At 40.3% G+C, this 15,600-nt stretch overlaps 2 protein-coding genes across 5 annotated transcripts in view; one reads left to right on the top strand and one right to left on the bottom strand.

Moving 5' to 3' along the window:
- Nucleotides 1–15,600, top strand: part of acss2l (acyl-CoA synthetase short chain family member 2 like) — a 139,993-nt gene that overhangs the window by 42,338 nt on the left and 82,055 nt on the right. The gene's annotated exons all lie outside the window — the stretch shown is intronic.
- The window catches only part of ndufv2 (NADH:ubiquinone oxidoreductase core subunit V2), a 37,897-nt gene that overhangs the window by 21,903 nt on the left and 394 nt on the right, over nt 1–15,600 (bottom strand). For all 4 annotated transcript variants that reach the window (XM_072569870.1, XM_072569869.1, XM_072569868.1 and 1 more), the window contains exon 2: nt 2,756–2,824. In XM_072569870.1, the coding sequence (XP_072425971.1) occupies nt 2,756–2,824 (69 nt within the window). The remainder of the gene's footprint in view (nt 1–2,755; nt 2,825–15,600) is intronic.

Here is a 15,600-nt window from a genome sequence, read left to right on the forward strand (position 1 = left end):
CCTTGATTGTGTCAGTCTACAACATTCGGCTCTGCATACTGGAAGACCAGCAAGTTTCAAGCAGATCACTGATCACAGATCACCAAGTTTGTGTTTTACAGTAGCGGCTGATGCATATCTGAGCTCTTGGGAACAGTCTGTCAAATAGATTCCTCCATAATAGGGGCACTCAAAATCTCAACAAAAAACACCATCTCATTCCAGATCTGCTTTTGAAAATCATATTCCAGAAGTATGCGTCTCTTGCTCAGACCATTGCACAGCAGTGTTAAGACCCCAAGTATCTGCGACAGATCTGACAAGAGAGGGCCTTTTTACCACCAATGAAGTTATATGTTGGTGTTCATTTGAAACTTCTGACAATGAAGCATTCTGTCAAGTAGATTTGCCAGTCCACTTAGACATCCAACAGATTGTACATCTGCTGTTCTTTGCAGGACTTTGAAATATTTTACATGTGGATTACTGCTTATTGGACTTATGGTCCAAGATTTCTTGGGCACAAAAAAAATACATGGACAGGTGGCATGGGATAGTCCAACTAATGGAAAATTTCATAACAATGTGCAAGAACCATCCAGAACAATATCAGGGTCAGGGAGGAGGCTCTTAGCATGTTGTGAGTTTCGTACTGCATACAAAGGGTCTACCCTCAGCCTTTGCACAATGATGGCCATAAAGATGAGAATGGCAATGGTTTCTTTTTTTTAATCTGTAAATTAGTATGTGGTTTCCCTGCACACCTGAATTGAATGTGGAAGTCACAGCATAGTTTTTTTTTGGTGGATTTCATCTCCTCTACATCTTTGTTCAAGAATACAATTTTGAAAATGTATTTCCATTTAACACGCTGATAAGTAATCATTTCAGACCATAAATCTGAAGACTAGTTAATTTGATAGTGATTACAATTCTAACTATTTCTTACACATTTTTGCCAAGTTGCATTCTTAGAATTAAAATCCTTACTGTGGGGAAACAGGCCTCTCAGCTCAACAAGTCCACACCAACCCTCTGAAGAGCATCCCACCCTGACCCATTCCCCTATATTTACCCCTGACCCATGCTCCTAACCTACACATCCCTGAACACTATGGGCAATTTAGCACAGCCAATTCACCTAACCTGCACGTTTTTAGACTGTGGGAGGAAACCAGAGCACCCGGTGGAACCCACACAGACACGGGGCAAATGTGCAAACTCCATACAGACAGTCGCCAGAGGCTGGAATCAAACCCTGGTCCTTGGTGCTGTGAGGCATAAGTGCTAACCAGTGAGCCATCATCCTGTCCCATTCTTGGCTCAGAAAATATCAGAATATGTTCACAGATTGTTCTATTCTAGACAATGATTCACAGGCGCCTTAAAAGGGTTTGAAAAATATTTTCTGTGTCACAGAAATAATTTTTACAATTTTATTTACACAAAATTCTATGCCATGTAACAATTCTACGGGTCACCAGCTAAAATATTTCCGTTATCATAGATTGGTATATTCAGAAGTCATAGCAAAGCGTAGTGAAAACCCTTTTACTGTGATACATAACAAATAGTTAAAATGTCTCCCAAGTGACTTCAGTTTAAGTATCATGCATTTGCTGAATCTACATTTTAATCAAGACTATTTGTCATAAATGAGAGAGCAGGAAACAATAATCATATTCTACATCTGATAATTTCTGCCCTGTGGTTCAATTTACAGGATTAGCAGTGCTGTATTTAACAAACAATTTCTCAAAACAATGCCAAGCATAAGGTGAAATCAGTAATCTCAATGACAGGTTAATTCTCCTCTCAAATTCACCTAATTAGTGGTGTCCCCCTTTCTATAAAGAGAGGCTAGCAGTGAACATACTTTGTATTTACCACTGCCTGTTTTTTGCAATTCCATAAGAGAAACAAATATATTTATTGCCTACCCCTAGTTACTTTGCAGAAGGTGGTGGTCAACTGCCTTTTTAAACTGCTACAATCTATTTGGAGGATATAAGAGTTTATGCATTGATCTCAAAACTGTGATTCTGATAGCACAAAGTTTTGCCATTTATAGAAACGTGGACTAGTTGAGGAATTACACTGCTTCTATTTACTACTTTAAAAGCAGTACTATTTGCAACCAACATTCTAGTAATGTACTCCAAAATCTGCTGCAGCACACCAACACAACAATGACGGAACATTATATATTCCCACTTTAGTGTCAACTATACTTGTGGTCACAGTCTAACAATACACAGTAGACCATTTAGGACTGAAGAGCACACATTTCTTCACCCAGACGGTACAGAGTCTGTGGAATTTTCTGCCACAGAGAGAGGTGGAGGCCCAAACATTGAATTTTTCTGTAAGGAGACAGATATAGTTCTTGGGCCTAAAGGGATCAAATAGTATGTGGCAAAACAAGAACAAGGTACTGAGTACTGAGTGGAAGATCAGCCATGATTAGATTGAAGGGCTGAATAGCCTACTTATGTTCCTATTTTCTGTGTTTCTATGATTTCAATATCTCTGATATGGGAAATAGTACTATTCATGTGGAATGAACATACTCTAACTGCTATTTCAAGAACCTTTTAAGTCAAAGAGACTTTCAACATATCAACCCTCATCTCAGGACTAAAACCATGACACTATCGGTGAAAACAGAGTCCTAACCACTGCAGCATCAAGTTAAAGCAAAAAGAAATAAACAAAATGAATTAACCCATCAGATTTTAAAAAAAAATGTCCTTTGCATTGTGCAGGAACTGCTTACCACAAATGAGGCTGCACCACTTCCTCCTGCACATTGAGCTGTCCTTTGTATATGACGAATCTGTCTCACCTAGAATGCAAGCATTAAAATGTCAACATTCTTGAGCCATTATCAGACACAGAAATACTGTGCTATTGTGGTCAGTGTTAAATGTAAAGTCCTTTCAGATCATTTCTATAAGAACTGATGGAGAACCACATGGTCTAACCTCAGCAGTCACTTATCCACATGATTATAACAATTAGTAAAAAACACGATGGTGAATTTTTAAAAAATTTGTATTGCAATGCAAATGCACAGGTAAGCGTTACAAATATATGCAAGTACTCAAAAGAAATTACACAGCTCAGTTCACATTCATGGAGGGGAACAGGAATTCTGTAACTGCACCTGGAACTTGTTAACAGTATTGAAGAAGTACTTTTAAGCACATAAAGGCCAACATTTTGAAAGATGGTAACCCAACTGGATTACAGTCAGGTTCTCAAATTTCTTATGCAAATAGTAAGAATATATGATAAAACAATAAATATATGCTTGTGAATAAAATACATTAAAAACAGGAAGCAGAGCCAGCAACAAAAAAAATCAGTGAATTCTTGTTCTGTACATCATTACGTGGCAAATGGCACAACTCATATTCTCAATCCTCCACTGGTTTTTCGTTGTGACTTTCAAAGCAACACCAGTGAAGGCATGGGAGCAGTTCGTTCATCTTCAAAATACAAAATGAAGTCTAAAGAAATGGAAATTTAGTAGAGTGTAAATGTAAGGGGAGAGGGAGGGGGCAGTGAAAGTGACAGTATTTTGGTGTTGTAGGTACAACTAGGTCTACAAACATTTTTAAAGTTGATGAAAAATAAAAACTAAACCATCTTTCAAGAAGCTGGCATGGGGGAGAGGAAGACAAAAACAGAATGGGAGAGGGGGGGTTTAAGGCTGTCTCTATGTAAAATACTTCAATTTAATGCCTTCAGCCATAACCAACAGCTGTTCATGCCGAGCTTGTGACAGCTGGTTCCTGAAATGGAATTTCAAAAAGTGCATCTTTGAGTATCCTCTCATAGTAAATTATGGTGACATTAACATCAGATCAAAGGTTTTGTGCCACTCAAATCCAATTTAATGGGGGATATTTCTTATATTTTTAAACATGCATTATACAGTTAGGAGGATTAAAATGCTTCCAAACTGCTAAATAGACAACTTCAGTTTCAAAGACCTAATTTTTAACAAAAGTCAGAAACCGAACTTCAACGAGTGAGCAAGATAGTGTTAACATTGGCAACACCACTGAAATTCACTTCATGTGAATGACTAAAGTTTTTATAAAATCCCATGGCAGATACTTCTCCAGAACCGTTTTGGGAAATTAGTTCCTGTTACCCTTTGAGTGGAAAAAAAATTTCAACACCCCACTAATCTTTATTTTACTTTAAATCTATTTCCCCTGATCATCAAGCTTCCTAACAGTACCATTTTATTCTTCCAGGAATGTGAGCATCACTGGTTAAGCTAGCATATATTACTCATCCCCAAATGCCCTTGAAAAGGCAGTGATGAATTATAGCCGTGAACTGATGAAAGTTCACGTGACATAGGTGCACTCACTGTGCTGTTAGAAAGGGAGTCCCAGGATTTTTATCCAGCAGTGAAGAAACTGCACTATAGATCTAGTGGCTAACTGGCTTAGAGGGGATCTTGGAGGTACTGGTATTCCCTTACCTACTGGCCCTCAATTTTATAAATCTCAATGAAATCTCCCCTTCGTCCAAAGAAAGCAACACGAGACCAGCCAATCTTGCCTTAAATCTCTTCATTCCTGGTGTCAACCATATATAACATAGAACATTACAGCGCAGTACGGGCCCTTCAGCCCTCAATGTTGTGCAACTTGTGGAACCAATCTAAAGACTATCTATCCTACACTATTCTTTTTTCATCCATATATTTATCCAATGACCATTTAAATGCCCTTAAAGTTGACGAATCTATGACTGTTGCAGGTAGTGCATTCCACGCCTCTATTTCTCTGAGTAATGAGACTACCTCTGACATCCATCACCCCTCAATTTAAAGCTATGTCCCCTTCTGCTAGTCATCACCATCTGAGGCAAAAGGCTCTCACTGGCCACCCTATCTAACCCTCTAATTAGCAACATCCTGGTAAATCTCCTCTGGACCCTTTCCAAAGCCTCCACATCCTTCCTATAATGCGGTGACCAGAACTGTAGACAATACTCCAACTGCGGCTGCACCAGAGGTTTGTACAGCTGCAGCATGATCTCGTGGCTCCGGAACTCAATCCCTCTACCAACAAAACTAACACACTGTATATGCCTTCTTAAAAACCCTATCGATCTGGGTGGCAACTTTCAGGAATCTACGTACACTGACATCTCTGCTCATCTACACTACCAACAATCTTACAATTAGTCCAGTACTCTTTATTCCTGTTGCTCCTTCCAAAGTGAATCACCTCACACTTTTCCACATTAAACTCAATTTGCCACCTCTCAGACCAGCTCTGCAGTTTATCTATGTGCCTCTGTAATCTGCAATATCCTTCAGCACTATCCACAACTCCACTGACCTTAGTAAAATCTGCAAATTTACTAACCCATCCTTCTAGTGTAGATGTTAGTAAAAATGATAAAGTGGCCCCAAAACAAGATCCTTACGGGACACCACTAGTAACTGGACTCCAGGATGAACATTTCCCATCAACCATCACCCTCTGTCTTCTTTCAGCTAGTCAATTTCTGATCAAAACCGCTAAATCACCCTCAATCCCATTCCTCCACATTTTGTGCGATAGCCGACCGTGGGGAACTTTAATAAACGCCTTACTGAAATCCATATACACCACATCAACTGCTTTACCCTCCTCCACCTATTTGGTCACCATCTCAAAGAATTCAAGGTTTCTGAGGCATGCTCTATCCTTCACAAAATTGTGCTGACCATCCCTAATCAACTTATTCCTCTCTAGATGATTATAAATCCTATCTCTTATAACCCTTTCCAACACTTTACCCACCACCGAAGGAAGGTTCACTGGTCTATAATTGCCAGGGTTGTCTCTACTCCCCTTCTTGAGCAAGGGAACAACATTTGCTATCCTTCTGGCACTATTCCTGTAGACAACGACGACATAAACATCAAAGCCAAAGGCTCTGCAATCTTCTGCCTAGCTTCCCAGAGCATCCTAGGATAAACCCCATCTGGCCCAGGGGACTTACCTATTTTCACACTTTCCAGAATTGCTAACACCTCCTCGTGAACCTCAATCCAGTCTAGTCTAGTAGCCTATATTCTCCTCGACAACATCGCCTTTTTCCAGTGTGAGTACTGATGAAAATTATTCATTTAGTGCTTCCCCTGTCTCCCACTCCTATCCTTGATTGGCCCTAATCTTTCTCTAGTCAGTCATTCTTTTATTCCTGATATACATATAGAAAGCTTTCAGGTTTTCCTTGTTCCTATCTGCCAATAATTTCTCTTGTCCCTTCCTGGCTCTTAGCTCTCTCTTTAGGTCTTTTCTGGCTAACTTGTAACACTCAAGCACCCTAACTGAGCCTTCACATCTCATTCTAATAAGCCTTCTTCTTCCTCTTGACAAGAGATTCAATTTCTTTAGTAAACGACTGCTCCCTCGCTCAAACATTTCTTCCCTGCCTGACAGGTATGTATTTATCAAGGACACATAGTAGTTATTCCTTGAATAAGCTCCACATTTCAGTTGTGCCCATCCCCTGCAGTTTCCTTCCCCATCCTATGCATCCTAAATCTTGCCTAATCGCCAGCAATAACCCTTGCCCTGCTTTATATACCTATCTCTTTCCATCGCTAAAATAAACATAACCAAATTGTGGTCACTATCACCAGAATGGTCACCTACCTCCAAATCTAACACTTGGCCAGGTTCATTAACCAGTACCAAATCTATTGTTGCCTTGCCTACACACTGTCAGGAAACCCTCCTGCACACAATGGACAAAAACCGACCCATCTAAAATACTTGAACTATAGTATTTCCAGTCAATATTTGGAGAGTTAAAGATCCCCCCCCCCCCGCCATAACAACTATCCTGTTACTCTCGCTCCTATCCAGAATTTGTTTTGCTATCCTTTCCTCTACACCTCTGGAACTATTTGGAGGCCTATAGAAAACTCCCAACAGAGAGACCTCTTCTTTCCTGTTTCTACCTCAGTCCATACTACCTCAGTAGACGAGTCCTCAAAATGTTCTTTCTGCCACCTTAATACTGTACTTGACTAATAATGCCACACCTCCCCCTCTTTTACCAATTTCTCAGTTCTTATTGAAACATCTAAATTCCGGAACCTGCAACAACTATTCTTGTCCCTGTTCTATCCATATCTCCAAAATGGCCACAACATCAAAGTCTCAGGTACAACCCATGCTGCACCTATCTTATTCCAGTTGCTCCTGGCATTGAAGTAGACACACTTCAAATCACCTTCCTCTTGCGACCTTAAAACCTCATTTCTGACCTCACTACTCCTGGACACTGGAACTACAATTTAGGTTCCCATCCCTCTGCTGAATTAGTTGAAACCCTCCCAAAGAGCATTAGCAAACTGCTCTGCCCCCCCACCTCCCCCAAGGATATTGGTACCACTCTGGTTCAGGTGTAGATCATCCTGTTTGTAGAAGTACCACCTACCGTAGAATGAGCCACAATTCTCCAGGTATCCAAAACCCTCCCTCCTGCACCATCCCTGTAGCCACATGTTCAACTCCTCTCTCTCCCTATTCCTCGCCTCGCTAGCACATGACAAGGGCAATAAACCAAATATAACAACTATTTGTTCTAGTAATAAGCTTCCACCTTGCTCCCTGAATTTCTGTCTTAAATCCCCATCCCTTTTCATTTACTCAGCAGTCCAGTGTCCACTCCTAATCACCTATTCACAAGCTAAGTTTTTAAATCATTGACTCACCTTTCCATCAGCCCCTTGGTCGACGATATATAAATATCCCCAATATCTTCTTAATTCAATCACTGTTCAAAAATAACTCAAGTAGGCCCACTTGACCCGAGAATGAAATCAATAAATGATCTTTTAGATTAGGCAAGTATTATTACATAAACTGTCCCAGAAGTGTAGCACTGCAATTTCCATTTTCCAGTCTTGCCTATTCCTCTGCCTCCAATTTCACTTCAAGCTAGGAAAACCCCACTAGCATCCCTGAATTGAGCCCATTATGATATTGAGACTTTATAAAGCTCTGGTTAGGCCCCATTTGGAGTATTGTGTTCAGTTTTGGGCCCCACACCACAGGAAGGACATACTGGCACTGGAGCGTGTCCAGTGGAGATTCACATGAATGATCCCTGGAATGGTAGGTCTAACATACAAGGAACAGCTGAGGATCCTGGGATTGTATTCATTGGAGTTTAGAAGGTTAAGGGGAGATCTAGTAGAAACTTACAAGATAATACATGGCTTGGAAAGGGTGGACGTTAAGAAATTGTTTCCATTAGGCGAGGAGACTAGGACCCGTGGGCACAGCCTTAGAATTAGAGGGGGTCAATTCAGAACAGAAATGCGGAGACATTTCTTCAGCCAGAGAGTGGTGGGTCTGTGGAATTCATTGCCGTGGAGTGCAGTGGAGGCCGGGACGCTAAATGTCTTCAAGGCAGAAATTGATAAATTCTTGATGTCACAAGGAATTAAGGGCTACGGGGAGAATGCGGGTAAGTGGAGTTGAAATGCCCATCAGCCATGATTAAAGGGCGGAATAGACTCGTCGGGCCGAATGGCCTTACTTCCACTCCTATGTCTTATGGTCTTATCATTTGCAGTTTTAACTGATCAGTTCACCCATCAGCTGAGCTACTGGGGACCTTTATTCATTAAAACAAAGAATCCAGTCAGATAAAATCAAAAAACTACCTTTATCATCAGCTAGTTAAATTTATTGTTCACCCAAGTGCATTCAAAATGATTTATCAGCAAGTTTGTACTGTTGCTTAACTGTCTATGATAGCTCCAAGGTCAATTATAGAATGAGTTGGTGCTCCTACCACTGCATGCAGTGCACAACAGCAAAGTGATTTATCTAGTGACATAATCTCAAACTAAGTACAAATGCAACCACTGAAAGCAAAGGTACCCAAAAGACTGATGTAGTAAAAGCTGCTGTAGTGTTATCGCCCTCTATGGACCTTTCCAGGTAATTCCCGTGTAGTAATTCCATTACTAGCTTCTGTTTTCAATTGTTATAAACTCAACATGTTTGCAATGCACGTTCAACATATAAAGCAGTTTAGATGTTGTTTTTGTTGCTATAGAAATGATTACACAATTAAAAATAGATAAACCCAATGTCAGAAAAATACTGATGAAGCAGATATAGATGTAAAATTAACCTTTATTTACAGACCATTACTGACAGTCAACCATCACAATCTAAGAGAGATCTCTTTTCTACTTAGAACAATTTTTTGTTCAAATAACATTCAATGCTCAGTCCAGGAGGTCATCAAATCCATTTTGTCAATGACAGGTCTTAATGTGCTGGTCAAATAGTCTCACGTGTCCCATAACTCTGAATTTTTTTTCCTAATTTTCTAATCAACCTGTTCAGAGATGTTATTAAACACCTCTGGAAAAGACGGGACTTGAACCTACACCTTATGGTTCAAAGATAGGGATACTACCAGTGATCCACAAAAGCCCTCCCATAGTCCTGCAATATCTTTTAATTATTTATTAAACGCCCTCTCAAAAATCATAACTAAATCTTCATCCACCATAGTGCAATCAGATTGTAACTCGCCCCTTTTGTTTCTATCCCTGATTCTTCTGCCCATTGTCTTACTTCTGCCACTGAAAATAGTTCCTCATTTACTGGATCAAAAATTATTCTGAAAGCCTGCACCAAAGTCTCCCCACAAAATCCTCTAACATCCTAGCCCATCAAGTCTTTCCACAAAATGCTTTCATAGAATGATTTCAGCATTGGAAGCCTTTTTGCCTATTTATGAGTGCTGCCTAAGAACTACTCAGCTAGTACCACTTCCCTGCCTTTACCCTACACAGAGCCGCAAATATTTCCTCTTTAGATAATTGACCAATTTCCTTTTGTGGAGAAAGTGAGGACTGCAGATGCTGGAGATCAGAGCTGAAAATGTGTTGCTGGAAAAGCGCAGCAGGTCAGGCAGCATCCAAGGAGCAGGAGAATCAACGTTTCGGGCATGAAACCTGAAGAACGGTTCATGCCCGAAACGTCGATTCTCCTGCTCCTTGGATGCTGCCTGACCTGCTGCGCTTTTCCAGCAACACATTTTCAGCTCCAATTTCCTTTTGTAACTCATACCTGAACCTGCCTCCACAATGCTGTCCGACATGGCATTCCAGATCCTAACCACTTGATGTGTAGAAGATTTTCAATAAAGGTAATTTCTCCCCAACTATTCTGCTCAGCCATGTGATTTTGAACCTATCAAATCTCCTCACAACCTTCTCTACTCCAAGGTGAACAGCATTCATTTCTTCTATGCCAGTTTTACTGAACTTTCATAGCCCCAGAGCCATTCCTTTTTATTTTATTTATATGTAGCATTAACCTTCATATCGTTTCTGCACAAGCGGTTAGGATCTGGTATGCACTGCCTGAAGGAGATTTAGTAATAACTTACAATAGAGAATTGGATACAATTCTCCAGTTCAGGCTAAACAACGTTTGTTACAAAGTTTCATCATAATATGTTTAGTTTTGTACTCTATGCCTATTTTATTAAAACTCAATATGCTTTATTAACCACTTTTGCAACCTACCCTGTCACCTTCAATTTGTCAAGAATGAGGACTGCAGATCAGAGTCGAAAGTATGGTACTGAAAAAAGCACAGGTCTGGTAGCATTCCAGGAGCAGGAGAATCAATGTTTCTGGCATAAGCACTTCATCAGGAACCAGGCTCATTCCTGATGAAGGGCTTATGACTGAAACATTGATTCTCCTGCTCCATGGTTGCTGCCTGGCCTGACCTGCTGTGCTTTTCCAGCACCACGTTCTCGACCACCTTCAACTTGTGCCAGGTCCTTCTGCCCCCCTTTAAAACTGTGCCCTTCCTCATTCTACATACGAAAATGTAGCATTTCACTGCATTTCGTAACATGTCCAAAACTTCACAGCTGTGCCTTCTTGAAGTCTATCAGTACCATCCTTGTAGTTAATAATACAACTAGGTTTTGTGTCATTAGCAGGTTTTGAAATTGTCCCTTGAGTACATATGTTTATTTGTCTAACTCCAACCCCTGAGAATCCCACTAAATATTTTCTTCCAGTCTAAAAAAATCCTTGTACCACTACACTCCATTCCTGTCAGTCAGCCAACTTTGTATCCCTGCTGGCACTGTCCCTTTCAGTCTGTGAGCTTCACTTTTACAGACAAACCTATTACGTGGCACTTTAAAAAATGCCTTTTGGAACTCAATGTATATTGCATCACTCTAAATGGCCCTCTGTTACCTCTGAAAACTCGAAAAAAAATTAAACAGGGTTTGCCCTTAAATTTGTGTTGGGTTTCCTTAATTAGTGCTGAAAATGTGTTGCTGGAAAAGCGCAGCAGGTCAGGCAGCATCCAAGGAGCAGGAGATTTCCTTAATTAGTCCACATTTATAAAAGTGACTGTTCATTTTGTTTTGAATTGTAGTTTTCAATGTACTTCCAATCACTGGAGTTAAAGTCTAGTAGTCAGGTTCCATTTTACACTTTTCTAAACCAGGATGAAAGGTTAGTAAAACCCTAGTGCTACGGCACTATTTCCGTGCTTCAGAACAATTGGAAGAGTCTGACCATTGCATTTTCAATTTCAATTACTTCTTTCAGTATTCAGTGCTCATCTGGTTCTGCTGACTTATTAATTTTAAATACAGCTAGTCAATTTAACACATCCTCTTTCACAACTTTTTGCCCACCCAATGCTTCAACCATAAAATCATAAGAGGTATGAATGGAAGTAAACCATTCAGTGATGGCAGATATGAATCCTCAATTCGATTTTCTTGTATTTTCCCCCATAAGCCATGATTCCCTGACTGATTACCTACTCAGCTTCTCATAAAATGCCTATATACACACACACAATCAACACAATCAACCTTTTCTGGACCGTCTCAAATACCAGTGTATCGTTTCTTAGATAAAGGGACGAGAACTGTTCACAGTAGTACCATGCATAGTTTTAGCACAGAGACCTCCCTATTTTTATACTCTGTTCCCTTTGAAATAAAGGTCATCAGCCCACATGTCTTCCTTGCAACTGGGTGAATGGCTAGCTTGCGATTCATGTAGGAGGGCACCCAACCTTTCTGCAGTCTCTCCCTATTTAAAAAAAAATCAGCTTTTCTATTCTTCCTGGTAAAGTGCACAACCACCCATTTTCCCACATTATATTCCATCTGATGAGTTTTTTTGTTTATATCCCTCTGTAGACTATCATCCTCACCACTTGCCTTCCCACTTATTTTTGTGTAATCTGCAAACCTAGCGATATTACATTTATGTCTCTCATCAAAGTCATTAATATATACTGGAAATAAATGTGGTCCTAGTACTGACCCCTGCAATACTCCACAAGTTGACATTCTGAAAATGCCCCACCTTATCCCAATTCTGAGTCTATCAATTAGACAATCCTTTAATATAGCATTCCCCAACACCACGAGCTTGGTCTTTGTAAATACGCTTATGGGTAGCTTTCTGGAAATCAAAATATATTGCAGCTGCTCGTTCCCAATTATCTATCTTGCTTATTACCCACTCTACAAATTATAATTAAGTTGTCAGGCATGATTTTTCCCTCATGAAGCCGACTCTGCCCCCATTCCTTTGTTATTACCCTTATTTCAGTTTAGTCTTGGCGAGTTACTGCAGTGCATCTGGATGTAACACATTACTTCCACTGCATGGTGAAGGTGAAGGGAGTGAGTATTCAAGGTGATGGACTGGGTGTCAATCAATGCTTTCTCCTGGATGGTGTCGAGCCTCTGGAGTGTTGTAGCTGAACATATCCATGTAAGTGAGGAATGGTCCATCACACTCCTGCCTTGTGCCTTACAGCTTTGAGAAGACAATAGGTGAGTTACTTGCTACAGAATTTCTAGCATCCTTTCACTTGTAGCCACAGTATTGATATTGCTAATCCATTTCTGGTCAATGGTATCCCCAAGGATGTTGACATTAGGGGATTCAATGATGATGATTATGTCATTCACTATCATGAAGTGATTGGAGTTGTGCAAGGACTAGCATTTGTCATGCAAATATACTTGCCACTTATCAGCACAAGTCTGAATGTTCTCCAGGTCTGTCTGCATATAAAGAGACTTCTTCATTGTTGCAGTCAATGATCAACAAACATCCCCACCACCGATTTAGTGTTCAAGCGCACATCAATGAAGCAGCTGTTGATCAATGAACTCAAGGATAGAGGCTCTTGTGGCACAGTGGTAGTGCCCTGCCTCTGAGCTTGGAGATGCTGTCTTAAGTTGCACCTGCTCCAGGCGTCCATAATCACATCTCTGAAAAGGGTTTGTTTGGGAAAGAAAGGAAGAAAGAGGATGTTGTGTTGCAGTGGTAATGTCCCTGACTCTGACTTGGAAAGCCTAGGCTCAAGTTCCACTCCAGAGGAGCCATAATACATCTAAACAGTTATTTAAATTATCTACCTAAGGAACTACTGTGGTTATGTCCTTAGATTGAGATTATAGATCTCCAAGCATCACCATGACCTTCCTGTGCTAAATATGAGTCTAACAAGCAAAGATTTCCACCTTCTGTACAATTAAGTGCTGCCTTGATGTCAATAGCTGTTACTTGCATCTTGTCCTAGAATTCATATCTGTTGTTCATGATATCTGATCAAGGTCTCAACTTAATTTTCTAGTCTTGACCGCTGTAATCCTTGACTCCTTAGCTGATTAGCAATCTGTCCAACTCAGATTTAAATGAGCTTCACTGTCTCTAGGATAGAGAACTTCAAAAGACTAATAACTAGGAGCATAAATTCCTCCTTATCTCCATCTTAAAAGGGACGTCCCCTTATTCTGAAACGGTGCGTGCCTCATTGTAGAATTGCACACAGGGGCAAAATATCTCCGCAACATCTACCCTAGCAGGTACCCTTAGAAACTTTTAATTGTTCTAAACTCCAAGCAGTATTAGCTCAACCTTTATAAATAATCCCTTCACTTAAGGAATAGCTTAGTGAATTTTCCCTGAAAACCCTTCAGTGCAAGTGTTTTGTTCTTTAAGTAGAGAGGGCAAGACACATTACTGTAGGTATGGTTCATCAGAGCCCTATATAGTTATAACAAGATCTTGAAAAGGGCAGATTTTTTTGATTTCTTAACACACCTTACGTGATATCTAATTCCATGACTTCCTTCCTAAAGTAGAGTGCTCAGAAATGTCCCAATATTCTTGCTGGGACCTGAGCTATGTTTCATAAGTATTGAGTATAACTTTTGTGGTATATACCTCTACATAAAAAAGCTCTGGCATTCATTGCATGTCCCTTGATGTCCTTAAGTAAGCTGCACTCTTGAAGTACTGCAGTCCACCTGCTATGGGTTGACCCACATACCCTTAGGGAGGGAATTCCAGGATGTTGATTTAGCAACAGTGAAGGAACAGCAGAATATTCTCCAAGTCAAGATGGTAAGTGTCTTGGAGGAGAACTTGAAGGTAGTGGTGTTCCCATGTAGGGGTGGCCTTATCAAGGTTTTTAAAATCATGAGGGGTGGAGATAAAGGTGAACGGCAGATTATTTTTCCCCCTATGGCAGGGATTTTCAGACCGGGGCATATTTTAAAGGTGACAGGAGAAAGATTTAAAAGGATACAAGGGGAAACTTTTGTTTTTAAAAACAGAGTGGTTCATGTGTGGAAAGAACTTCTAGAGGAAGTCGTAGATGCAGGTACAGTTGCAATGTTTAAAAGCCATTTGGATAAGTATGTAAATAAGAAAGATTTGGAGAGAATATGGGCCAAGGACTAGTTTAGTTTGGGATTATGGTCAGCATGGGCTGTTTGGACCGAAGAGTATATTTCTATGATATGACTCCATGACTATCTGTTGCCCTTGTCCTTTTGATAGAAGTGGTTGTGGGTTTGGAAGGTGCTATCTGAGGATCTTTGGTGAATTTCTGCAGTCACCTTATAGATAGTATACAATACTGTTAAGCGTCAGTGGATCATTGAAACATATGGATTCTTAAGAGCTTGACAGGCTAAATGCTGAAAGGTTTTCTCTCACAGAACAGGCTAGGGCCTGAGGACGTGTTCTCATAATAAAGGGGTGCCAGTTTAAGATTGAGATGTGGAACAATTTCTTCTGAGGATTGACAGTCTTTGTAATTCCTTTCAACAGAGAGCTATGAGGCACAGACTTTTGTGTATATTTAATTTAAATCAGAGGTAGATAAATTATTGATCGGTAGGTAGTCGAAGGTAAAAGGCAGGAAAGTGGACGTGAGGAATGTTGAATCAACCCTGATCCAATCAAATGGCGGAGCAGGTTCGAGGGGGCGAATGGACTCCTTTTATTCTCATGATCAAAGATAGATACTAAATCAAAAGGAGAAGGGGAATCCGGTAATGAACAAGGCAATTCAAAGCAAGTGAGCACTAATACACCACTCGTATTCATCAGAAATTCTTAAAAATTACCATCAAGTGGAAAACACTTTGGAATAGAAAGGAGGTCAGTCCCTGGGGTTGCTGAATAATTCACCTTTTATAACCGATATTGTCAACTAAAACACAATCAGCTGGAAACAGGGCAAAACGTAAAACGAAAGCTGACGC

Source organism: Chiloscyllium punctatum, chromosome 5 (assembly GCF_047496795.1).
Source record: "Chiloscyllium punctatum isolate Juve2018m chromosome 5, sChiPun1.3, whole genome shotgun sequence".
Classification (NCBI taxonomy): Eukaryota; Metazoa; Chordata; class Chondrichthyes; order Orectolobiformes; family Hemiscylliidae; genus Chiloscyllium; species Chiloscyllium punctatum.